Source organism: Bufo bufo, chromosome 4, assembly GCF_905171765.1.
Source record: "Bufo bufo chromosome 4, aBufBuf1.1, whole genome shotgun sequence".
Taxonomy (NCBI): domain Eukaryota; kingdom Metazoa; phylum Chordata; class Amphibia; order Anura; family Bufonidae; genus Bufo; species Bufo bufo.
In genome coordinates this window covers 384,325,870-384,351,132 of record NC_053392.1, presented here as the reverse complement: position 1 = coordinate 384,351,132, position 25,263 = coordinate 384,325,870, and the positions used below count along the sequence as shown (strand labels likewise).

The following is a 25,263-nucleotide window of genomic DNA, read 5'->3' as shown; positions in this document are numbered from 1 at the left end:
TAATGTCCCTTGTGTCTTGCCTTGCAATGTAACTAATGTCCCATTTTTTAACATTAGGTTTTTATTGTCAGATAAAGAAAAATCCAAAATTTTACAGTATAGTTCTGACACGCAGGTCAGAGAAATAACATAAAGAAAAAAAATACGGTCTTGGTACATCTTGGTGCCAGTAAGGGTACTTTCCCACTTGCGTTTTTCTTTTCCGGCACAGAGTTCCATCCTAGGGGCTCAATACCGGAAAAGAACTGATCAGTTTTATCCTAATGTATTCTGAATGGAGAGCAATCCCTTTCAGGATGCATCAGGATGTCTTCAGTTCAGTCTTTTTGACTGATTAGGCAAAAGATAAAACCGCAGCATGCTACGGTTTTATCTCCGGCTAAAAAAACTGAAGACTTGCCTGAATACATTCTTTCCATAGGAATGTATTAGGGTACTTTCACACTTGCGGCAGGACGGATCCGACATGCTGTTCACCATTTCGGATCCGTCCTGCGGCTATTTCGCCGTGCCCCCGGGCCGCCGCTCCGACCCCATTGACTATAACGGGGACGGGGCGGAGCTCCGGCGCAGCACGGCGGTGCACGGCGAAAGGCCGCCGGACTAAAATTACTGCATGTCAGTTTTTTTAGTCTGGCGGCTTTCGCCGTGCACCGCCGTGCTGCGCCGGAGCTCCGCCCCCCTCCCCATTATAGTCAATGGGGACGGAACGGCGGCCCGGGGGCACGGCGAAATAGCCGCAGGACGGATCCGACATGGTGAACAGCATGTCGGACCCGTCCTGCCGCAAGTGTGAAACTAGCCTAAGTGCCACCGGAAAGACGGATCCGGCATTTCAATGCATTTTTCTGACTGATCAGGCATTTTTAACACTGATCAGGATCCTGATCAGTCTTACAAATGCCGTCAGTTGGCATATGTTTTGCGGCGACTGAACTATTTGCCGGATCACTCTGCCGCAAGTGTGAAAGTAGCCTTAGCAAATAATACCTCACAATCAACAGCCCATATCGTTGCACTAATTATTGAGCTCTGTGTGCAGGTTAATATAACATAACAATGGTAGAATAGGGGAGAGGCGTACATGTATGTCAATTGCCATCCTGAACAGTAGTGCCAATGGAGGCATCTCTGTACTTCGCCCAGGGAAGCCACCTCTCAGACATAACAGCCTGGTGTTTGGCAGAGTTTGCCATAATACACTCATATATCCTGTGCAGGTCCACCTAATTGATAACTTCTTCTAATGTAGGGGGTTCAGAGGATTTCCACTTTGTAGCTATACACATTCGTTTAACGTGTGGTTGGCTGGCATGTAACTAATGTCTGCATATGTCTTTAGTTGTGGTTGGTTTGCAATGGAGTTAATGCTGTTCCCACTGTAGTTTATGTCAGTCGTTTAAAATATCTTGTTACATTTGACTGATGAAAAAAAACAGCATTCAGATTATTAACGATTAGCTGATAGGGATGTCTACAGCCTAACCTAAAGCTAGATATGCATGGATAGATATAATCAATCTGATTGATCATTGTCCAGATGACTGGTTACTGATTAGTGTGCTTGTAGAGAATAGAAGACTGATTTAGATAAAGTCATTTTAAATAGGGAGGGGGGGGGGGGGGTGAGTATGTAGGCATACACACATTAAAGGCTCCCATACACATTAGTGTATTGTCGGCCGACCCCAAACCCACTGAAAACAGAAGGTTTGGCCAACAATCTAATGTGTATAGGCAGCTTCTGACACCCCCAACAGATGATATCAGGATAGAAGGATTAGGTCAACTGAATTTTTTCGACTGATCACTTTGTTCTCCCACAAGATAAGCTGCCACCAGAAGTGTCTGGAAGCGGCTTTCACTGCTCTCCCTAGCATGCTATGCCAAACCCTACGTTTATGGGGGACTTGGGTGGGAGTACGGAGAGATCGCCTTTGGATAAACAGTGGCTCATCCAACAGCTATTAATGACAGCTCTCATTGATCAGGATGTACAGGGCTGAATGATCGTTACTATGATTGTTCGTCCCCATTGAGTTTCCTTGTTTGTCGGCAGCAAGTCCTGTTTATTTAGCACAATGTGCTGCCGACAAATGAGGATTTTCTGTGCCACATGAAAAGATGCGATCCGTGGCACCTTTACACAGAGCAATTATCAGGAACTAGCATTTGTACCAATGCTCATCCCTGATAATTGTCCCGATCCTCAGCCAGTGTACAAGGGCATGAAGTATGGTAATATATAAGTTGGGATTTGGAAAAGTTTAGTCCATCAACAACATTCAGTAAGCACCGATATAGGCTTTTTTTCACTTGTTGATCAGTTTTGAAGATCAGTTCACATGTCATGTCTAGAATTTCTTATGATGATGAAAAAATGTTGTTATTGGTTACTTCAAAGTTCTGTTGACTACAGGTGCCTGCCTAACCATAGACAGAAGTTCTGCAAAACAATACATTCAATATCATTTACAATCTAGTTGTTTGTCATTGCCTAAAGGCTCCTCTCAGATGTCCACCAGTCTAGAGTCCTGAATGGTCTTTATGGCTCTGCTATGGTTGTTTGACTAATTGATCCTTTAGTCAAATATTAACCTCAAACTGTTTACTGGCTGAAAAAAATAACATTTTCCTTTGATGACTGAAAGTACACTGCTTCAACTTTACAAGCAACCAGCTCCTTAATGAATAGCAAAACCTTCTATCCCATCATAAAACATGGATTAGCTTGTAGCTACCTGGTGGAGTAGGATGGGACCTCTGGCTAGTAATTAAGTAGTTATTTGTCAGTAGAATAGACTCTGTACACCATTGCAGTCAAATATTTCCTGCCGGCTCTGGCTTTAGTACGTGTATGATATTTCTGCATCCATATGGCAAGACTGTAGTTTCCATTGTCACTTGCTGCCTGCACCTGACACATGCCTCTTGGGATGATGTGACTCTCTTTTATGCATGGGTATATCCATGACAGCAGTGCAATGCAATCTGGTGCACTAGTTTGTGTAATATGTTACATAGATACAAAAAGTGCTCTGCTAAGAAGAATACCCTTTCTTTGGGAAGATGGTTCCTCCCTGTTCAATGTTGGTTGCCTTTCAGATAAAATACATATTTGCTAACAGATGGCATGACTTGTCATGAAATGTAATTCAGTGTTTAAAGACAGTAAACACTCTGCTCCGCCATCCAGTTTAGCTCCACTTGGATTCTACATGACACTTCCAGCCAAATTTAATAACATTTTGATGTTTTACCAAATTTCTTAAAATCGTATCATTTATTGCAAATTCATTTAAACATTCAGTAAGATTAGTAATCTTGTGTTTGTCGTGTAAAATACAGACAAATGGATCCTGGCTCACCTCCTCTGCTAATCCAGCTAATCTGGGCTTTAGTGTGTAATTATATTAATAATCTGGCTTCTTTCTGGTTAACTAGTTTATTAGCTTTTATGTTACCTTTTGCCTAATTTTCTATATCACTTTTATATATAGTTATACACCAATTATCATTATATCAGCCTTCTCTAAATTCAGTCTCTAGATTAGAAAACACTAAAATGAATGTATTCAATGTATTCCTCTCACTAATAATTCCTTAGGAAACCTTAACCTTGAGCTTGTGAACAGAATTGCTGAGTACTTATATCTCAGTTACCGGGGCCATTAATTTGAAAATAAGCCATATGCTGTAGGCCAAATATTTGACACAGCTCAGTGGCCAGTGTTGCCAGCGGCATCATGGACATGGTGCCAGCTGCTTCTTCATTTATCAGCTTCCTCAAGCAGAATACCAACTGGGAAGATGCAGGATCATCTCCAGACACTTGCATAAAACACATCCAAGCAAACAGGTCACTTTCAAAGCTGGCCATACACATTGAATGCTGTCAAATTAACCCACAATTTTTTGGGAGATCTAATGTATATACTGCAGTGTGACAGTCCCCTGATGGCGGATATTGGGGAGAGAACAATTGCATGGGTTAGGTTTCAACATGCCGAACTTTTGTTCCTCAGAGTAGTCTTCCAGTTTCACTCTTGCCAAACATTATGGTTTATGGTGGCGGGGGTCAGGAGAATAGCTGTTGGCATTCAGATGTGCCAGCTTTATACAGAAAACAAGTAATATGTTGCCTTTTCTGAAGTACGGTGAGCCAAGCTATAATTTATTGGACTATATGTGTCTTACTACCTTGTAACATGCTGGGATAATGTGATCTATACAAAATAACATATGTTTCCCAGTTAAAATTATTAGATCTTTATACTTGTTTATGGTGCTTTGAGTTCAGTTATGGTCTCTAATCAAAGGTTTTTTTTCCATTCCTCTAGCCGTTTCCAATCTAGATGAAGAAAGTAAGTGGACGGTCCATTACACAGCGTCTTGGCACCAACAGGAAAATGTATTCCTACCATCATCCAGACCTACATGCGTAGAAGATCTGCACAAGCAAGCCAAAGTCAACTTGAAGACAGTGCTGCGAGGTAAGGAGGACTGTGCTACATAAGTATCTCATCTTGTAAAAAGTTCCATATTAAATAAAAAACCTTAATTCTGGAAACATTATAGGTATAAACTGAACATAAATTTAAATGGGTTTTCTGGAAGTTCAGTATCAGTGGCATCTCTTCAGGATAGGTCACCCCAGAACCCCCGCTAATCAACTCTGAAGAACACTGTGGCCTTCTAGGAGCATACCAAGCACAGTGCCATACGTTTTATAGCGGCTGTGCTTGGTATAGCAGCCCAGGCTCATTCACTTGAATGGAACTGAGCTGCAAATAGGCCATGTGACCAAGGAATACAAGGTCATTGACCTAACAAGATGCTATAGTGCTCACAAAAGTATCGTGGCCTCTTTAAACTGCTGATCGGAGGCGGTGCTGGTAGTCGGACCTCCACTGATCAGATATTGATCAGTAGGGGTCCTGAGACTAGGTTATCAATATTCTACTTCTGGAAAACCTCTTTAATCACAAATAGAGATGGCCTTGCGGTTCGCTCAGCGGTCTTTTCGCGGCAAACTTTGCTCATTCGCGGTTCGCCGAACGGGCGAACATATGGCGATGTCCGCCTGCGCCATATTCTTTTACATTGTGAAGAACTTGGACCCATGACACGTCCATCAGGTGGTACAGGACAGCCAATTGAGACATTTAAGCACATGGACATACCCCCTACCTTATAAATAAACCTGATCTGGCCGCCATTTTACATTCAGTGTTTTGCCAGTGTAGGGAGAGGTTGCTGTGTGGAGCAGGGACAGACTGTTAGGGACACAAATCGCTAGCTAATAGGGCCACAAAAGTCCTTTTAAAGGACTGGTATAGGTGTGCTATCGATAGGTGTGACATACTGAGTGGTAACATAGAAAGTATATTATAGTGCATTTGTATAGTGCAGCAGTTGTGTGCGGCTCTGCTGCAATACGGCAGCCACACAGAGTGCCAAACGCTATTGGAACAAATAGTTTCTACTGGTGTGATATACCAGTTGACCCCCCAAAAACAGATTAAAGCAGGGGTGTGATATACCAATTATATACTTTCTATATAGTACATTTGGGTAGTGCAGCATTGGTTTGCGGTTTTGCTGCGTTACCGCATCTATAGAGTGACAAACGCTATTGGAACAAATAATTTCTACTGGTGTGATATACCAGTTGCCCCCCAAAAAAAGTGAAAAAAAAAGTGGGCTACAGTAAAATTGTTATTCAGTGACCGCATAATGTACCTAGAGCCACATAATCACAATTTCTTTTATGTCAGGTGAATGTCAAATTTTTAAGGCCCGTACTCCTGTGGGCTAAAATAAAAATTCTCTAGGCTCCAAAAGGACACATTTCAGAGAATTTCCCTTTAAGACGCATAAAAATGTCCCCTGATTAAGTTACATATTTTTTGTTGGAAATTTTGTCATTGACCCCCCTCTAGTATGTCACTGTCCATGTTGTGGGACTATTTGTGCACTTCTACTAAGTATTTGGTGGCTGCAAATATGAGATGAAGATTTTTCAGGTTCGCCTGCCATTAAAGTGAATGGGGCCCACCGCAAACTTGCGGTTCGTGAACATTTGATCGCGTGCGCAAACCGTCCCAGCCGATGTTCGTCCATCACTAATCACAAATAGCTAAAATCATGAAATGAAAAGCATTTGAATACTATACATTTATTTTAGTCATTTATATGGAGCTGATATATTTTACAGCACTTTACATGCATTATCATCACACTGTCCCTAGTGGGGCTCACAATCTAAGTTCCCTATCAGTATGTCTTTGGAGTCTGGGAGGAACTCCATGGAGATGGTGACCTTGGTCAGATTTGAACCTGCTAACCACTGAGCCACCATGACATCTTGTTCAATGTCAACCGCCACACTGAATATAGTGACCCATGTATGGCCAATTTTAAACTGGTCATAAACTAATTTAAATATTCTTTTAAATATTTTAAATATTAAAATATTTTAAATAGTTTAAATATTGTATTGTCATTATAGATGTTTCTGGCATATTCACAGGATATGCAAAAATGTCTGATTGATACTAGTCCCACCACTGAGACCTGCTCCTAGTCTCCTAGAGACCTCCTAGTATTGTCCTCCTCAGTTCTGCATCTGCTGGGAACGGAGAAGTGGCCGTACTTGTGCAGCTCTCTAACTTCTATGGAAGTACCAAATGCAGCTGTGAAACCGTGAGATGAACCAGAAGTTGGACCCGCATCTATCAGACGTTTATGGACATTTATACTGTGGATATTATAGAAAAGAGTTAAATGTTCTAAATGTTGACGATTCAATATTTGACTCAACAAAACCTGAGGTAACAAGTACAGTCGTGGCCAAAAGTTTTGAGAATTACATAAATATTGGAAATTGGAAAAGTTGCTGCTTAAATTTTTATAATAGCAATTTGCATATACTCCAGAATATTATGAAGAGTGATCAGATGAATCGCATAGTCCTTCTTTGCCATGAAGGCAAAAGTGATAACTAAGTGGCTCGGGGACAAAAACGTTGACATTTTGGGTGCATGGCCTGGAAACTCCCCAGATCTTAATCCCATTGAGAACTTGTGGTCAATCCTCAAGAGGCGGGTGGACAAACAAAAACTCACTAATTCTGACAAACTCCAAGAAGTGATTATGAAAGAATGGGTTGCTATCAGTCAGGAATTGGCCCAGAAGTTGATTGAGAGCATGCCCAGTCGAATTGCACTTTTGCCTTATGGCACGGTGCTCCATCGTGCTGGAAAATGCATTGTTCTTCACCAAACTGTTGTTGGATTGTTGGAAGAAGTTGCTGTTGAAGGGTGTTTTGGTACCATTCTTTATTCATGGCTGTGTTTTTGGCAAAATTGTGAGTGAGCCCACTCCCTTGGATGAGAAGCAACCCCACACATGAATGGTCTCAGGATGCTTTACTGTTGGCATGACACAGGACTGATGGTAGCGCTCACCTTTTCTTCTCTGGACAAGCCTTTTTCCAAATGCCCCAAACAATCGGAAAGAGGCTTCATCAGAGAATATGAATTTGCCCCAGTCCTCAGCAGTCCATTCACCATACTTTCTGCAGAAGATCAATCTGTCCCTGATGGTTTTTTTTGGAGAGAAGTGGCTTCTTTGCTGCCCTTCTTGACACCAGGCCATCTTCCAAAAGTCTTCGCCTCACTGTGCGTGCAGATGCGCTCACACCTGCCTGCTGCCATTCCTGAGGAAGCTCTGCACTGGTGGCACTCCGATCCCGCAGCTGAATCCTCTTTAGGAGACGATCCTGGCGCTTGCTGGACTTTCTTGGACGCCCTTAAGCCTTCTTAACAAGATTTGAACCTCTTTCCTTGAAGTTCTTGATGATCCTATAAATTGTTGATTGAGGTGCAATCTTAGTAGCCACAATATCCTTGCCTGTGAAGCCATTTTTATGCAACGCGTTTCTTTGCAGGTCACCATGGGTAACAATGGAAGAACAATGATTTCAAGCATCACCCTCCTTTTAACATGTCAAGTTTGCCATTTTAACCCAATCAGCCTGACATAATGATCTCCAGCCTTGTGCTCGTCAACATTCTCACCTGAGTTAACAAGACGATTACTGAAATGATCTCAGCAGGTCCTTTAATGACAGCAATGAAATGCAGTGGAAAGGTTTTTTGGGGATTAAGTTAATTTTCATGGCAAAGAAGGACTATGCAATTCATCTGATCACTCTTCATAACATTCTGGAGTATATGCAAATTGCTATTATAAAAACTTAAGCAGCAACTTTTCCAATTTCCAATATTTATGTAATTCTCAAAACTTTTGGCCATGATTGTACACTAGAAGAGATACTAGACAACCGGTTAAAAATGAATGAGGTTTAAAGGGTTTGTCCAAATTACCTAAAAAAGGCCCTATGCCACTAAATGCCTTATAATATTAAAAAAAACAACCTATACTCACCTTTTTCTCCCCTGCTGCTCTCGGCACCTGTCCTCTTCTCGCTGCAGTGGTGATGTGGAGGTATACGTCATGTGATCACTGCAGCCAATCACTGTCCTCAGAGGTTATGTGCCGTATACCTGCATTTCACTGCTGATTTTGTAAAGAAACAGCTGTGGGAAAATCAGACCAGTTCCACAGAGAAAGGCATGAGTATAACATGTTTTTTTTTATTCTGATAAATTGCAGGTCTTGTACAATATTTTTAATTATCCCAGGCATTTAAGGCATTTAGTGGCCCCTTTTTAGGTAACTTGGGTCACACCTGTGATCTTCTTAGTATTTTTTTCTTTTATATGTTAGGAGAATAGGGTTGATTTATTACTTGTTACTTTTTTTTTATGTATGTACTATGAGAACTATGTGAACCGAGAAAAGGGCATTGAAAGAAAAAAACACGAAGTAAATAAACCCATTGAGATTGCGTTATGTGTATTGCAGTTGACTGAAGAATAAAGGTCCCATTTAGGTTTTGGATTTCTTTAACGTGTAGCTGGAAGGAAATATAAGGCATATCTTACTACTGCCTAGGTTTATGTGATTGGTCTCAACACAAGGGATACTAATCCTGCTTAAAAGCTTAGTGTCTTACTTCTAATCTTATGTTATACGGAAGGGCTGGACTTTAAGAGCGATTTCTCCACGAGGTGGAGGAGTCACCGTCAGGTCTGCACAGATGCTCTACCTCTTCCAACATGCGTGAGGACTGTCACCATAGGAACACGTAATTACTTTGGGAAATCCAGTCTGATCCATATACTGTGTCCTTAGAAACGCATATGGCTAGTTTATCTGCTTTAACATCGGCCTTTAAAGTGTGACTCAACACATTTCAAGAGATTTGTGTCTGCAGCAGTGTCTGCTAAAGAGCATTTGCAATGGACAGCTGGATTTGTCATTTTTGTTGAAGATTTTGTAGTTGGAAATAATTTTAAGACGTTTTGAAAGATAAGGAAGTATTGCTATGTTAAAATACAAACTATGTCAAACTTCCCTTTAATGGGAATGTGTCATCAGAAAATTGCCTATTGTTTAAGTCATGTTTTTATGTTAAATATATATTTTTTTGAAATTTTTATTTTTTTTCCATGTCATTATATAATTTTTTTAAATATAATCTTCAAATTTTCACACCAGCCACTACGTCTAATCATAGGAAATGATTTCCTATTCTGTACAAGTAACCTTTCAGTATACATAATCATTATCACCGCAAGAAGAATTACAATGACAGTTAACACCTCTATATGGATAACACAGGATCCACCATTCACAATAGGTGATATCACAGCTTATCAGCTTACTCCACTGCACAGTTCACAGAGCATGCCCAGAAAACGCTCCCATAGAAGTCAATGGGGTCAGCTCCAGTCAATTGTGTCTATGGCTCATGTAGCTGCTCTCAAAAGACAGGAAGTCTTAACATATTTTAGGCCAAATAGCCAGTGTAAATATTGCAGGATTATTGCAGGATAATTTTTTTTTTTATAATAATAGTGGCATGGAAAAATGTTAAAGAATTCACCAAAAATTTCCTTTATAGTTGTCTGAGATTTTTAAAATGTTCTATCATGCAGAAATGTAATAAAATTTAAATAATGCCAGACATGTATGTGACTACTGTAGCCAATGATTGGCCTCAGCGCTGATGCCTTTATGTACGGTATAATTGGCTGCATCAGTCATGTGGATGTACATGACTTCATCACTGAGGACAAATAAACATAAACCATGACAGCAGCTATTTTATCACATGTGCTATTGTTAGGGTATTTTTTAATTTTTTTTAATCTCACTCATATCCTTTTAATTTTCAAAAAACATTTGATATATCATAGAGACATATCAAAAGTTTACAACAGTGGAGATGTGAGTGCTGAGACCCCCACTGATTCGTAGAATAAGGGGAGAGAAATGCATGCATAGCATGCTGTCTCTCCTCACTGCACAAAATTGGCTCCATTGAAGTCTATCGGCCCATCTTGACTCCGTCCTCAGCAATAAGGAGAGAGAGCGCGCTATGTGTCTATGACATATAATTTTTTTTAGTTTTAAATAGTGACCCTTTAAAGGGATTCTGTCATCAGAAATGAGCCCTATAAGCTAACCATATGGCGATGTCCCTTGTAAAACACTGAATCCTAAAGTGAGTTTATCAAATGCCCCTGTGGCTTTATATTCATAAAAAAGCGGTTTATATCACCTGTCAATCACTTCAAAATGTGTCCAAGGGGACCTCTCATGGTGAAAGGTGCCCGGCTGCAGCCATCTCGTTTAGGTGCCCAGCACCGCCTTCTGAGCTGAAATCGCCGCCCTCCCTTTCATTCGATCCGCCTACCTCAGGTGACTAACCTTCCTTGTGCCCAGCCACGCCCGCCTGTGAAGGAGCCCAGCACAGCCTATGTCTCCTCCTTTCATCAACGATAGATAGCCGTAATCTCGCGATGCGCGAGCTCGCGCATGCGCAGTTCTTTCCCTGAGGCTGATGCCAGCACAGGGAAGGAACACTATACCGGCACTGCGCATGCGCGAGCTCGCGCATCGCGAGATTACGGCTATCTATCGTTGATGAAAGGAGGAGACATAGGCGGTGCTGGGCTCCTTCACAGGCGGGCGTGGCTGGGCACAAGAAAGGTTAGTCACCTGAGGTAGGCGGATCCAATTAAAACGGAGGGCGGCGATTTCAGCTCAGAAGGCGGCGCTGGGCACCTTAACGGCCGGGCACCTTTCACCATGAGACGTCCCCTTGGACACATTTTGAAGTGATTGACAGGTGATATAAACCGCTTTTTTATGAATATAGAGCCACAGGGGCATTTGATTTACAAGGGACATCGCCATATGGTTAGCTTATAGGGCTCATTTCTGATGACAGAATCCCTTTAAGTATGCCTCTTGGTTTTTCTATGTTTTATTCTGTCAAGCAGTGCTATACGTCTTGTGAGCATAGATTGATTTTGGAGCGATAGGAAATGAGGGTTTTGTAAAATTGGTAACGGCTGTTAATTTTCAGAGGGAAGAAACCAAAACCACCTGTCAGTTCAGCTTATGTAACTCTGATGCGGAGCCAAAGCAGGAGTACGTAGACAGGCAGCAAGCTTCCATCAACTCTGACTTTCCTTTGTGTTAAGTTCATTTCTGTAGACGTTTGGCAGTGGAGCCAAGGCTGAAGGTGGCAGGTCTTCACTGCTCGGGTATGGCCATGAAAGAATAGCTATTATGAATCTTTTTATTATGTGACTTGCCCCAGACTGCCCTCTGTTAAATCATGTGTGAATAAGACCAGTCTGCTGATTAATGTACACGGTTCTCTATCCCCATGTTTCACTAAATGTAACGAGTCATTCACATGTATTAATCCATGTGAACTTACATACTTAAAAGAAATCACGCAAAAGCGTCATAAGCTACATCTGTTTAAAAATATATAAATATGGAATTGGAGCAAATGCTGAAAATTAGATGGTGATTGTGCACTGTTAAAAATCTTTTTCCCATGGAGCACCTAACAGGTCTGTGTTACGAACCATGTTTTAGGCTTTGCTGCATTAGAGACACCGTTTAGAATATTTTATGTTTTAAAAACTTGGAAAGACCTGATGATTAACATAATACAACAGATATTAGTTAAAGATCTAGACAGAATTTTTACATTAACGCCTCTAGATCCTATATATACTGTGTATATACAGTGGCAAGCAAACGTTTTGGCACCCCTGGTCAAAATTACTGGTACTGTGAACAGTTAAGCAAGTTGAAGATTAAATAATCTCTATAAAGTTAAAGCTGACACATTTCCTTTTGTATTTTAAGCAAAAACTATTTTTTTCATCTTTTACATTTTCAAAATAACAAAAAGAGAAAAGGGCCCAAAGCAAAACTTTGGGCACCTTGCATGGTGTCATGGTCTTACCTTCTTGCTGTTCTCCTTCGTTTGACATGTGCTGGCGGCCATCTTGGTTTCTGGGTTTCTTGTAGCCTTCCACCCTGCGGCTCCTCCTTCTCACTGGGAGGAGCTGGATGCCTAGCTCATATATATAGGAGGTCTGTGGCTTCAGTTCCTTGCTTGGTCCTCCTGTGTTCACATGCTTCTAAGACTGCTGCTGCTTCTGGTTCCTGATCCTGGCTTCGTCTGACTACCCTGCTGGTTCCTGATCCTGGCTTCGTCTGACTACCCTGCTGGTTCCTGATCCTGGCTTCGTCTGACTACCCTTCTGGTTCCTGATCTCTGGCCTCTCAAAGACTCTGCTTCGGTTTCACCATTCGTTTGGACTTTTGCTTTACAGCTTTATTTTCAATAAAGCCTTCTTATTTTCACTTCCTCGGTTCCTCGGCCTCGTCCGGTCCGAGTGGGCAATCATGAGGAGTATGAGGTGAGCAATATCCTGGACTCACGCCTGGTCCGCGGTCGGGTGCAGTTTTTGGTCCATTGGCGTGGTTATGGTCCAGAGGAGCGTTCCTGGGTTCCCTCCGCAGATGTCCATGCTCCTGCCTTGCTCCGAGCCTTCCACGCACGCTTCCCTCAGAAACCGTTTTTTGCTCCGCGGAGGAGGGGCCCTTGAGGGGGAGGTACTGTCATGGTCTTACCTTCTTGCTGTTCTCCTTCGTTTGACATGTGCTGGCGGCCATCTTGGTTTCTGGGTTTCTTGTAGCCTTCCACCCTGCGGCTCCTCCTTCTCACTGGGAGGAGCTGGATGCCTAGCTCATATATATAGGAGGTCTGTGGCTTCAGTTCCTTGCTTGGTCCTCCTGTGTTCACATGCTTCTAAGACTGCTGCTGCTTCTGGTTCCTGATCCTGGCTTCGTCTGACTACCCTGCTGGTTCCTGATCCTGGCTTCGTCTGACTACCCTGCTGGTTCCTGATCCTGGCTTCGTCTGACTACCCTTCTGGTTCCTGATCTCTGGCCTCTCAAAGACTCTGCTTCGGTTTCACCATTCGTTTGGACTTTTGCTTTACAGCTTTATTTTCAATAAAGCCTTCTTATTTTCACTTATCTCTTGTTGTACGTCTGGTTCATGGTTCCGTGACACATGGTTAGTACCTAGTAGTGTTGGGCGAGAATATTTGAATACCGAATATTAATCGTGAATATCGGCACTTTGAGAATTCGCGAATATTTTGAATATAGTGATATATATTTGTAATTTCGAATATTCTAGATTTTTTTTTTTCATCAGTAACCTCCCTTCTTCCTTTTGGGCCAATGAGAAGGCTGCAATGTCTTTGTCTGAGCTTAGCAACATCCCTAACAACCAATAGGAAAGCTGCCTACCCCTTACTATATAAGAACCTTCCCAGCAGCGCTTGTATGCAGTATTTTGCAGATCCAAGAGAGACAACAGTGTTATTGCTGTGCTCTCTGCTTTCCTCTGTCATTACATTAGATAGTTAGTTAGTTAGTTAGCTTATATATATATATATATATATATATATATATATATATAATACAGATAGTTAGTGGGAGATAGTCAGTGTAGGTTAGATAGTGATAGAGTGTAGTTGGTTCTGCTGTCCATACATACATGCTACAGACATAGTGCTGTATGTATCTATATATGTATGCTACATACATACAGACATAGTGCTGTGATGTCACAGGTTCACAACAATACTTAGTGCACCAATCACTAATAAATAGTCAGACCTGTTAAAATGTGAAGTTGCACGTATTGCGCCAAAATATTCTCATCATTAGTGCCGATTTCGCAATTGCAAATATATTGGAGCACTCTATCTGCATATAAAGCTATTGTAATGTTCTGCCGTGCCAACCATTTTCTCCAGTCTCAGGAAACTTCTAGCAGCTTGAAAAATGTAGCTATAGTGACCCACGCCTGTATTTCTCGCGCATTACGCGAATATTACATTGCCGATTTTTCGCGATCAAGAAAATAATTTCGAATTCGCGAATATATGACGAATATTCTACCAAATATTTGCGAAATATTGCGAATTCGAATATTGCCCCTGACGCTCATCACTAGTACCTAGTAGTACCCCCTTTGGAAATTATCACAGCTTGTAAACGCTTTTTGTAGCCAGCCAAGAGCCTTTCAATTCTTGTTTTAGGGATTTTTATCCATTCTTCCTTGCAAAAGTCTTCCAGATCTGTGAGATTTCTGGGCCGTCTTGTATGCACTGCTCTTCTGAGGTCTCCCCACAGATTTTTGATGATGTTCAGATCAGGGGGCTGTGAAGGCCATGGTAAAACCTTCAGCTATAAAATGTATGTTGCTTTTTGGTAAAAATACTGTTACTAACATCACATTTTGTTTGGAGCCAGAATAGGGCACCTATTTTAGTCTATGGGGTCTTGCTGAACCTACATATATTTCTGACTTCTTATGGAAGCGCTGTTCGAACGCATCCTCACAATGGTCATATATAGGTAATAAATGTTTGTCGTTAAAAAGGCCCCTTTTGAAGTCAGATTAACAAGACTGAGTATGTTATCAGGCATGTTCGACTTTAAGGTGACCTGCACATGCAGAAAGCTTGCAGAAATTCCGCACAAATTTCCCTGCAGATTTCTGTGCATTTCTGCACCAAGTGCACGTGTTACTTGCAGATTTTGATGCATTTGATGCCATTTTGCTACAGATCTCAGCCTTCCATTGAAAAAGGCGAAATCCGCACCAGAAATCACAGAGACAATTGACATGCTGTGGATTTCAAAATCTGCACGACAAGTCAATTTCCACAAGAAAGAAAGAAGCAAAGTGTACATGAGATTTATCTAATTTCATACACTTTGCTGGTTCTGTATTACTGGTTTTTCAGCATGAGAATCTGTGCGGAAAAAAACGCGCGGAATTCCTAATGTGTGCAGGTAGCCTACTGTGTCTCATTCTTTGTTCCTACAAAGGTAAGTCGTTACGGCTCTTCCCTAAAAATATACATGCTTAGCCAATGCAAGCGTGTATATCTGTAGGGGAGTGGGGAGAGATGGCTGTCCACTGAACAAGATTTATAAAAACTGGTATAAAGTAGAACTGGCTTAGTTACCCTAGCAACCAATCAGATTCCACCTTACATTTTTCAGAGCTCCTTTGGAAAATGAAAGGTGGAGTCTGATTGGTTGACATGGGCAACTAAAACAGTTCTCCTTTCCACCAGTTTTGATAAATCTCTGCGTGTGGTCGGCTCCGCCTTTCAGCAAGAGATCTTATTAGAAGCGGCCATAGAGCAGTAAACTGTAAGGGTCCTTTTACATGAGCAGACATTTTGCCTGGTAACAAGTCCTAGTAGACAAGGTTTAAAAGTAATATAAGGAAGTATTACTTTACTGAGAGAGTAGTGGATGCATGGAATAGCCTTCCTGCAGAAGTGGTAGCTGCAAATACAGTGAAGGGGTTTAAGCATGCATGGGATAGGCATAAGGCCATCCTTCATATAAGATAGGGCCGGGGGCTATCCATAGTATTCAGTATATTGGGCAGACTAGATGGGCCAAATGGTTCTTATCTGCCGACACATTCTATAATACCAGCATACCAATTGGCACTTGCTACCTGCCTTTACATGCGGCAGTCATCTTTAGTATGGGGATGAGCGATTGGTTATACAATAGTTTGCCTCCATACAGTTTTAATTTGTCAGCAGCATATTCTATTTACAGTGGGCGATGTGTGGCCTACTAATGGTGACTGTTGGTAGTGCTTGGTGACGTTTTTCGGGTGATCTGTGGCATATTAAGGCTACTTTCACATCAGCATTTTTGGTTTCCGGTTTTGAGATCTGGCAGAGGATCTCAAAACCGGGGCAAACCAGTTCAGATATGTCCCCATTCATTGTCAATTGGGACAAAACTGATTAGGATGCTTCAGTTCCGTTCTATTGCGTTTTGTGACTGGACACAAAACTGCAGCAAGCGAAACTGAACAAACCGGATCTGGTATGAAAATCAATATAAGTCAATTGGGCCAGATCCAATTTTCGTTACCAAAAAATATGGATCCGGCACCCATTGACTTACAGTGATTTTAATGCTGGATCTGTTTTTTTCAGTTTCTATTTAATACAACCGGATCTCGATGAAATGGATGCATCTGGATGTTTTAAATAAAACGGAAGTGTTTTAATTCGATTTTGAGATCCTGTGCCGAATATCAAAACGTGAATAAAAAACGCTGATGTGAAAGTAGCTTAACTTGGAATGAACATTGCTGGTTCCCAATCATCGGCCGACGTAAAAGGCCACTAAGTGAGTTATGAGATCCCAACAAAAATGCAGAAGACAAAGCAGAAGAACAGAATTCCCAAGCAGAAGACATTTACAGGTGCAGACATTAAAGCAAACTCCTCACATTGTTCAGTCATGTGAAAATGATTCTTGTTTTTACAAAAAGACACAATGTTCTGGCGCTTTTCAGCTACCTTCCTTTAGATTGTGTTTCTCACAATATGGGACAATACATCAACCTCGTGGCCCTTGTCATTTCAATGTAGATACTACAATTCTGTGTATGGACGCAGCTGCCTTTTATGCCCCAAAGGGTGAAGTTATGAGTCATTGTCATCATTTTTATTGCTGTCATAAAAAAAAAAAACATTCCTGCCCAGACACGCCGTCCACCTCCGAATGACAGCATTGTCTACTTTATTAAGCCAGTGCCACATTATCAGCTACATAATACCATGGAAAGCTTCATGCCAACACAAGAGTAAGGCAACATGTACAAGACGGACATTTTTAACAGACATTTTTTTCACTGATGCCTTTCTGAGAAACGGATGTTAAAAATCCATTCATTCAATTGTATGGGGGCAGTCTGTCAGTGGAAAACGGACAAGATAGAGCATGTTCTATTTTTTTATCAGTTTTTCATTGACAGTCCAAAAAACGGCCATGTGAATAACCCCATAGACTACCATTAGTCTGAAAACGGACGTGTGATGGCCGTTAAAAAAATGTTGTGTGCATGTGGCCTTAGTTTCTTAAAGGGAATCTGTCATCAACGTTATGCTGCCCATACTAAAGGCAGAATAAAGTAGAGACAAATAAATTGATTTCAGCGGTCTGTCATTTATAAGTTAAAAGTAAGTGGTTGCCGAGAACCAACATCACAATCATTGCAGACTGGGCCTGGAAAAGAGTCACGGCCACCTGAGAAGAGTCATGGTTATTCATGAATTCCTGCTCTCCCTGTCCACCTGCTGATGACTGACAGTCTTCAGTTTTCTCCCTTTCTCTCTAGGAGAGAACTGCCAATCATCAACAGATGGGTGAGGAGAGCAGGAGATTATGAATAACCATGACTCTTCTCAGGTAGATTTGACTCTTAGGCCTGGGCTGCAATGATTATAAGGCTGGTTCTCGGCAACCACTGACTTTTTGCTCATGAGTGACACACCGCTGACATCAGCATTTCTGTCACTAAGTTATACAGTGAGGTCAGCAGAAAAGTTGATGCCCGGTTCCCTTTAATTGCTTTGAGTTAGATGTATAGGGGTCAATATTCTGTTATCCTGGATTTAGCATCTCCAGTGCATCTAAAATAAAAAATCTACTTTGCAATCTATATAGAAAGGATTAGAGAATAGGGAGACACCTAAATATAATTTAATACAAAAAAATACAGCCTGTAGCTCAACCTCCAGATGCTATAACCCATATATCTGCAGCGAACCAGAGGGGAGGCGAGGATGGGAGGAGTGGTAGTGGCTATGATGGTGGTAGTAGTACTCACAGTTCTCAGTGGCAGTCCTTACCTTGGCTCTCCCTTGATCATGCAGTGAATAAAGGACACACCCTTTCTTTCCTCAGCTATCAAAAACACATTTCCTGAAAAAAAACTGAAATGGCCCAGTATTGAAATGGTTAGGGTATGTTCACACTAATTAAATCTGCCGTGGATTTCATTGCCGTGAAATCCGTCACTAAAACGCCATCAATAGCTTTTCATTGACTTCAATGGAAAAAACATCATCATGTGCACATGGTGGCCTTTTATTTCTGCCGTTAATTTGAGATCCGCTTCTGAAGTGATATGTTACTTAGAAGTGGATTCCTAGATGATATTGTATTGAAGTTAATAGGGAAGCGAAAAAAAAACTGAGGCGGTTTAAGAAGTGTTTTTAGTGGCATTTCTGCCACCAAAACACTTCTGAATTATATCCCAAACAAGGGCAGCATAGGAAAAACACTGACAAAACCTGTTCTAAATATTGTTTAAAATTCTCTTCTAAAACGTTTGTAATACTCCTCTAAATCCACCACCAAATTAGAAATCTGCTACAGATTTTTCTGCCACAGAATTTGCCAATTTTGCTTTAAAGGGGTTTTCTGGGATTTATTTTTAAATCACCTTCATATAGTTTGCATATTGTTGTGGACACATCCTCAGTTTACTGACAATGATGATTTTTGGGCCACATTAAGGCCTCTTTCTTTACAGAGTTTGACAATCAGGGCAATTATCGGGAAGGAGGCTTCCTAGGAATGCTTGTTCTCAATAATTGCCCCGTATGAAGGTTCACCCTGAAAGCATTATTCTTGTGGACACCAAAATCATCGTTTCTGGATGGCAGATTGTGCTGTGTAAATAGGGATCTGCAACCCAGAAACATTGAATCTGTATGGGGATGAGTGGTCACAGTAACGATCAGTCATGTCCATACCGGGGAGATAATTGATGCATGTAAATGTGGCTCCTCTGATCAGGCAGCCATCAGAAATGAACAGTTCATTCCTGATAATTGCCTGCAATGTCAACCCTGTAAAGGGATCCTAAAGATGCGATCAGACGATAACCTTTTCCTTGTTTGTCGGTTGATTGCTGCTAAATTTACAGGGGCAGCGATCGAGAACATGTGTTCTTAGGAACACATGTAAAAGGGCAATCAAAGGAAATGGGAAAACCTGGTAATAACTTATTATTGGTAAATTCTGACTAGGCTATTCATATTCTTTAGGTTTTAAGGATAGCTGAAAACCACAATTAAATATTTTCATCTTTATACCTCTTTCCTAGTAGTATAAGGGTACAACCACACAGTCAGGTTTACTGATGCAGTTTTCGAAGCCAAAATCAAGAGTGGATCATAAAAGGATAAAAAGCATAAAGGAAAATACTACTTCTCCTCTCTTTTTGAATTCCCCCTTGGTTTTGGCTTCCAAAACTGCATCAGGACACCTAACTGTGTGGCCATTCCCTAACCCAGGTCATACCTATGAACGTATAAAGGTGTAAAACCAGATAAGTCTTCCTTGGGGCTGTACAAAGAATCTCATGGTAACTGCAATTATATAATTAACACTAGCAAACTTGTAATTTAAATGTATTACAACAAACCATCAATTGTTCTTCCTACCAATGTCATTGATTACTTCACTATATAGCCAGAAATAAGCCCCTGCCAAATGAGTGGTAATAACTATTCATGCATAGAAGTGCAGCTGCTTTATACAGTCCATGCCCTAGAGCCAAGAAAATAGACAGTGTGTCCTCTCTGCACAGTTCTACAGCCTTTGAGATTCACTTGAATTGTTTCTGCTGAGCCTGATCTTTAGAAAGACATCTGCTCTATATTAATGGACAAATGTAGCATTAAATAAATGTTATTTCAAGAACTGAATTAATTAGTAGAAATGCAAGATTACCAGCCTCCATACATGCGTTAGGTTATTGCTACCTGAACCTGCCATTTTTTGACTGGACGACAATCTCTCCCCACAACAGATGATCTCAAGAGAGAGAAGGATCCGATGCATTGAATTTCAACCCCAATCCATTTTTTTTCTGCGAATCTCTCCCCTCTCTCCCAATTGAAAACCTATATGTCTTCAGCGTGTGTGGGGGAGTCAGGAGAGGTAGCTGTCAGATGAACGATCGTTTGACCAACAGTTATTGAAGAAGTGTGGGCACCTGATGATATAATGAGGCATATTTTGATGCAGGACAAAATTTAGCTTTAACAAAAGTAGATGACCAGGTATTTGTTGTTGTAGGCTTGTATGAGGTGTCTTCAATAATGGGGACAATTCTCTAGACAAATGTTCCCATTATTACAACATAAAAAAAAAACATGTATTTACCGAAAATAAGGATTGGATTTCCAGTACAATTAACATTCTTCTTAGCTTTTTCCAATGTCTACTGAAATACTTCATTTGAAATGGAAATTGCTTTCTCACTACAAGTCAGTACCCATCTGGTGCAGCCACAGGTGGGCCATAAAACCCTCAGCATCATTGCAGTTTTATTACCTGTACTGCTAAAGTCATTGAGCTTTTCTTAGCCCGTACCTTTAAGATTTTTTTTTTCCATATGTAAACACCTTCCATAAAATATCTACTTGACTACTGAGAACTTCTAAGGAAGGTGCTAGATTCTAATTAATTTTAGAATCTACTGTTCATTGCAGAATAGACACTATGGACTGAATAGCTCCATTATATTTATAAGGCTGGCCGTACACTAGTCTTACAGCTGATAAGACATACGGAAAGAATATCTCAGAAAAGCAATTTGAAATAGAAAGATCAGATCCCTTTTATACTTATGGCTCTTACGAATGGACTGAGAAACTGCATGAGTCTCACCCACCACCACCATACAAGCTCTCATGTTTTTCTTTGGCGATTTCTCTACCTAGTTCAGTAGATTGTCCCCGAGTAGAAAATACTCCCCTGACCCAGATAAAGGATCGTTGGTTGAATAAAAATAACTAGAGTTGACCTTGGCAGGGTACCTACTGCTAAATCAACTTGGCACCAAAATCCATGTATATCAGATTCCATCGCAAAAGCCAAAGATGCCCTTCTTTTAGTGCTGTCTCCTGCTTCAACAAACCTACCGTCCCTGCATCCCAGGCCATAAAGACTTTTTAAAGTACTCTGTTCACTTCTAGGAGAAAGGGGTGCAGTGTACTTTGGCCAAGTTGTCCTCTTACTTTCATATTACTGATGCAAAGAATAAGAAGATAGGAAGCCCTGCACAGTTTTACATAGGCGTGTGGGTAAAGGGAAACTGGCCAACTCAAACCTGGGTCCACTGTCACCCCTAAAGTTCAGGTACCCCTATACTACATATACTTGCTCCTTGATACTGCTCAACTGAGTTTTTATTTTATTATATATTTAGAAAGATCAGATCCCTTTTATGCTTATGGCTCTTACGAATGGACTGAGAAATCAGCATGCTAACTAGTAATTAATCATGATCCACCTCACTACCACTGATATATTAAGAAACCTTTAGCCTTCTGATGTTATACTGATTTCAATATTTTCTGTGCCTGGTCTTCATACTCCAGTCATCCCCTCCAGGTTATTTCCAGTGTCATCCCAGGAATTTACAGAGTATCCACAAGCAATTGTGACCTTGTAAACATAAACTGTGCTTCCTTCTTGCTACCCTGCTCACCTGCATCGGGGAGATGGTATACATTGCAATTCCCGTAACAGAATTTATACTGCTCAGCTACCCACCAGAAAAAGGAGGGGGTTGGGCAACAAAAGACCGGAACCAAATGACTAAGCAGATAGGATGTTATTGAGGAATAAAAACCACCATAGCTTGTGAGAAGTGAGCTCCAGGAACCCCTATACTGCACTATCATTTACTTGGACCCTTATGAATAGGGCAAAAGGAACTACATGTTAGCTTCTGAAAAGCATACAATACATCCATTCATTTAGAACCCAGCTTAGTTACTTCAAACAGATGTGATGACATAATGCACATAAAGACTGAATTGACCAAGGGTTTTAGTGTCTGATTCAGATTTTCCTCTGATTCAGCTTAGTTTGATCCCTTGTCACATTTACCTAATAAATATCTACTTTTGGCTTCAATATCAGGTGACGGGGTTTATCACCATGACTTATCACTTATATATCTTGTAGCAGCAAACATTTACAGTTCCATAATCAGTGTTATTTCAGGAAATTACCTTGTCTGCCCATATAATAAACCCTATAGATGTATAGTGTTAAAGGGGTTCTCTGGGAATTAATATAATTACTGAAAATACTTAAGGGGGTATTCCCATCTCAGACAATGGGGGCATATTGCTAGGATATGCCCCCATTGTCTGATAGGTGCGGGTCCCACCTCTGGGACCCGCACCTACAACGAGAACGGAACGGGGAAAGCTGTGGCTGGAGGACCCCGGATTTCCCGGGGTCCGTCCACCACCAAGCATTGCTCCTATAGAAATGAATGGGAGCGCACTGCACACGCGCGGCCCCTTCTCCCATTCATTTTTATGGGGCAGACGGAAATAGCCGAGCCAGCACTCGGCTATTTTCGGCAAGTCCATAGAAATGAATGGAGGGTGGCTGCGCATGCTCAGTGTGCCCTCCGTTCATTTGCCCGCTCCGTTCTCATTGTAGGTGCGGGTCCCAGAGGTGAGACACGCATCTATCAGACACTAGGGGAATATTCTAGCGATATGCCACCATTGTCTGAGATGGCAAAACCCCTTTTAATATTACTTTATTCTAAATATATTCCCAAATACCTCTCATTAGTGTTAATGACTTGTTTTGTCTGGGGAGAAATCATTCGGAGAAATAAAATGGCCTATTAGTGCACACAAAACCTGTCCTAATCACACAGAAGAACAAGTTACTTCACAACACTGAGCTAAAGAGCTGCCTCATCCTCCTCTCAGGTTTTGTGTCTACTAATAGGACGGCGGCCATTTTACTTCTCCTGATGATTGCTGCCCTAGACAAAATGAGCTATTATAACTAATGAAAGGTATTTGGGAATATACTTATAACAAAGTAATATTTAAGTATTTTCAGTAATTTTATTTAATTAATTAAATCTCTAAAGAGGATTTGTAACCTTTCCTGACATGTCTGTTTCAGTAACTACTTGCATTCTCCATGTAATAATAATTCTGGTGCATCTATTCCTATGACTCTGTGTGTGTCACTCCTTTATTATTCCTGCTATCAGTTTGCAGTGAAAGACCAGGTGGGTGTTACTAATTGGTGGTGGGTCCCTGTACAGTACAGTTCTAGAAGGAATAATAGAAGAATGGCACATCATAAAGTCATAGGAATAAATTTTCCAGATTTATTATTGTAATAAATAATAGAAAATATCATAAAAGTTTGCACCAAGTAGTCAATAAATGCTAAAAAAATATATTAAAACTTGAGCTACGTGGTCACTTAAACATAGGACAGAAATGTACAGGAACTTTGCCTAAGCTTATGGTTCATTTTTATCTTGTCTAATACTTTTAAATATCTAAATGTATGGTGTTTAACTCTCCCCCTGGCAGAATGTGACAAGCTCCGAAGGGATGGATATCGAAGCTCACAATACTACTCCCAAGGGCCAACGTTCTCCTCATCTCCGGACATGGTTTGCACAAGTTATCAAGAAGATGACGATGAACACAGTCGAAAGGTATCCTCATATTTCTTTTCCCCAGTGTAGCCTGATTCTTTCATACAGAAGAGCCAGAAAAGTGACTACATATTATGTCTTGCTCGGCTGTAGTATAATCCTCTTCTTTTTTGTTACTCCTTTGCTTTTATTAGAAGGCTTTTTTGAAGTGCTTTCTTAGTCCACAGCTGAATGTTGCACCTGGGCCACATCTCCCAACCATTTTTACCTGTTGCTACCTGTTAGAGAGAGAAAGAAGAAGCACAAACAATGGAAAACTAGGAAAGCAAGGGTCAGGAAGAGTAGACATTGTATAAGACAGCTTTATAGAGGTTCTTCAGGATTCTGCAGATATCTCTAGAAATACGATTATGTTATATTATATACCTCGGTAAAAAAAATGGCACGTTCTTAAAGGGGCTGTCGTTGTACTCGGCTATCTCCAGCGTTCTCATAGAAATGAATGGAGTGGCAGTGCTCGTTTCCGACCAGAAGCTCCATCCTTTTCAGGGGGGCTCCACAGGGTATGGCGCCCCCATTCTCGTGATCGGTGGGGGTCCTATCAGTAGGACCCGCACCAATCTGATAGCTTTTCCCTATCCCGTGTATAGGGGATAACTTGTTATAAGCAGAATACCCCTTTAAGGATCGGTGCTACATTTGTCAGCAGCACGTGTCTCCATGTTAACAGGTGGTTTGCTGATGACAAATGAAAACTGTACAAGGACGAATGAGCATTACTGATTGGTTTCTATCCATACTAAACATTTGGTGCCTGTGAATTTGGGTATCAGGAGCTGATTCACATGCTGTTATTCTCAGTCGGCACTCATTACCGGGGAGAATATCTGTGTGTGTCGGCCAAACCTGCCCACCATGTGTATGTCAGCCTCCTGACTCTCCTCCGACATCCACCTTTCAACTGCTTGGTCCTATTATTCTTGGTTAGATAAGCCACCAAGATGTCTACCAGGACCTTCTTCCCTTCTCCCTGTTCAAACCACATGCATTCTCAACCAAACTGAGTATGCATGTGGGGTTTGGAAGAGATAGCTGTTGGCCAAATGTGCATTGTGGGTGGCCAGCTATAGGGGTTACATTTAAACAGTTGTTTGTTTTCAAGTTTTTGTTAATTATAATTACAAAATCTCCCAAAAACTTTCTAGGGTGGTTTCGCACACAGCATTTCTTTAGAAAAACGCCACTGGAGTTTTTTTTTAGACAAAGCCAGATGTGGATCCAGCAGGAAGGTCTTTCCTTTATATTTCCCACTCCTTTTGAATCAACTTCTGATTTTGGCTCCAAAAAAAATAAAACATAAACTGCATGGAAAACTGCCCCAAAACTGTGACGGCTTTCGAAAAAAATGCAATGTTTGAAACCACTCTTAGGCTACATGCACACGGCTGTGCCGTTTTTTG

At 41.1% G+C, this 25,263-nt stretch overlaps 1 protein-coding gene across 5 annotated transcripts in view; it reads left to right on the top strand.

The window, feature by feature from the left end:
* Positions 1-25,263, top strand: part of NHSL1 (NHS like 1) — a 229,931-nt gene that overhangs the window by 171,764 nt on the left and 32,904 nt on the right. For all 5 annotated transcript variants that reach the window (XM_040429214.1, XM_040429215.1, XM_040429219.1 and 2 more), the window contains exons 2-3: positions 4,341-4,493; positions 23,736-23,863. In XM_040429214.1, the coding sequence (XP_040285148.1) occupies positions 4,341-4,493; positions 23,736-23,863 (281 nt within the window). The remainder of the gene's footprint in view (positions 1-4,340; positions 4,494-23,735; positions 23,864-25,263) is intronic.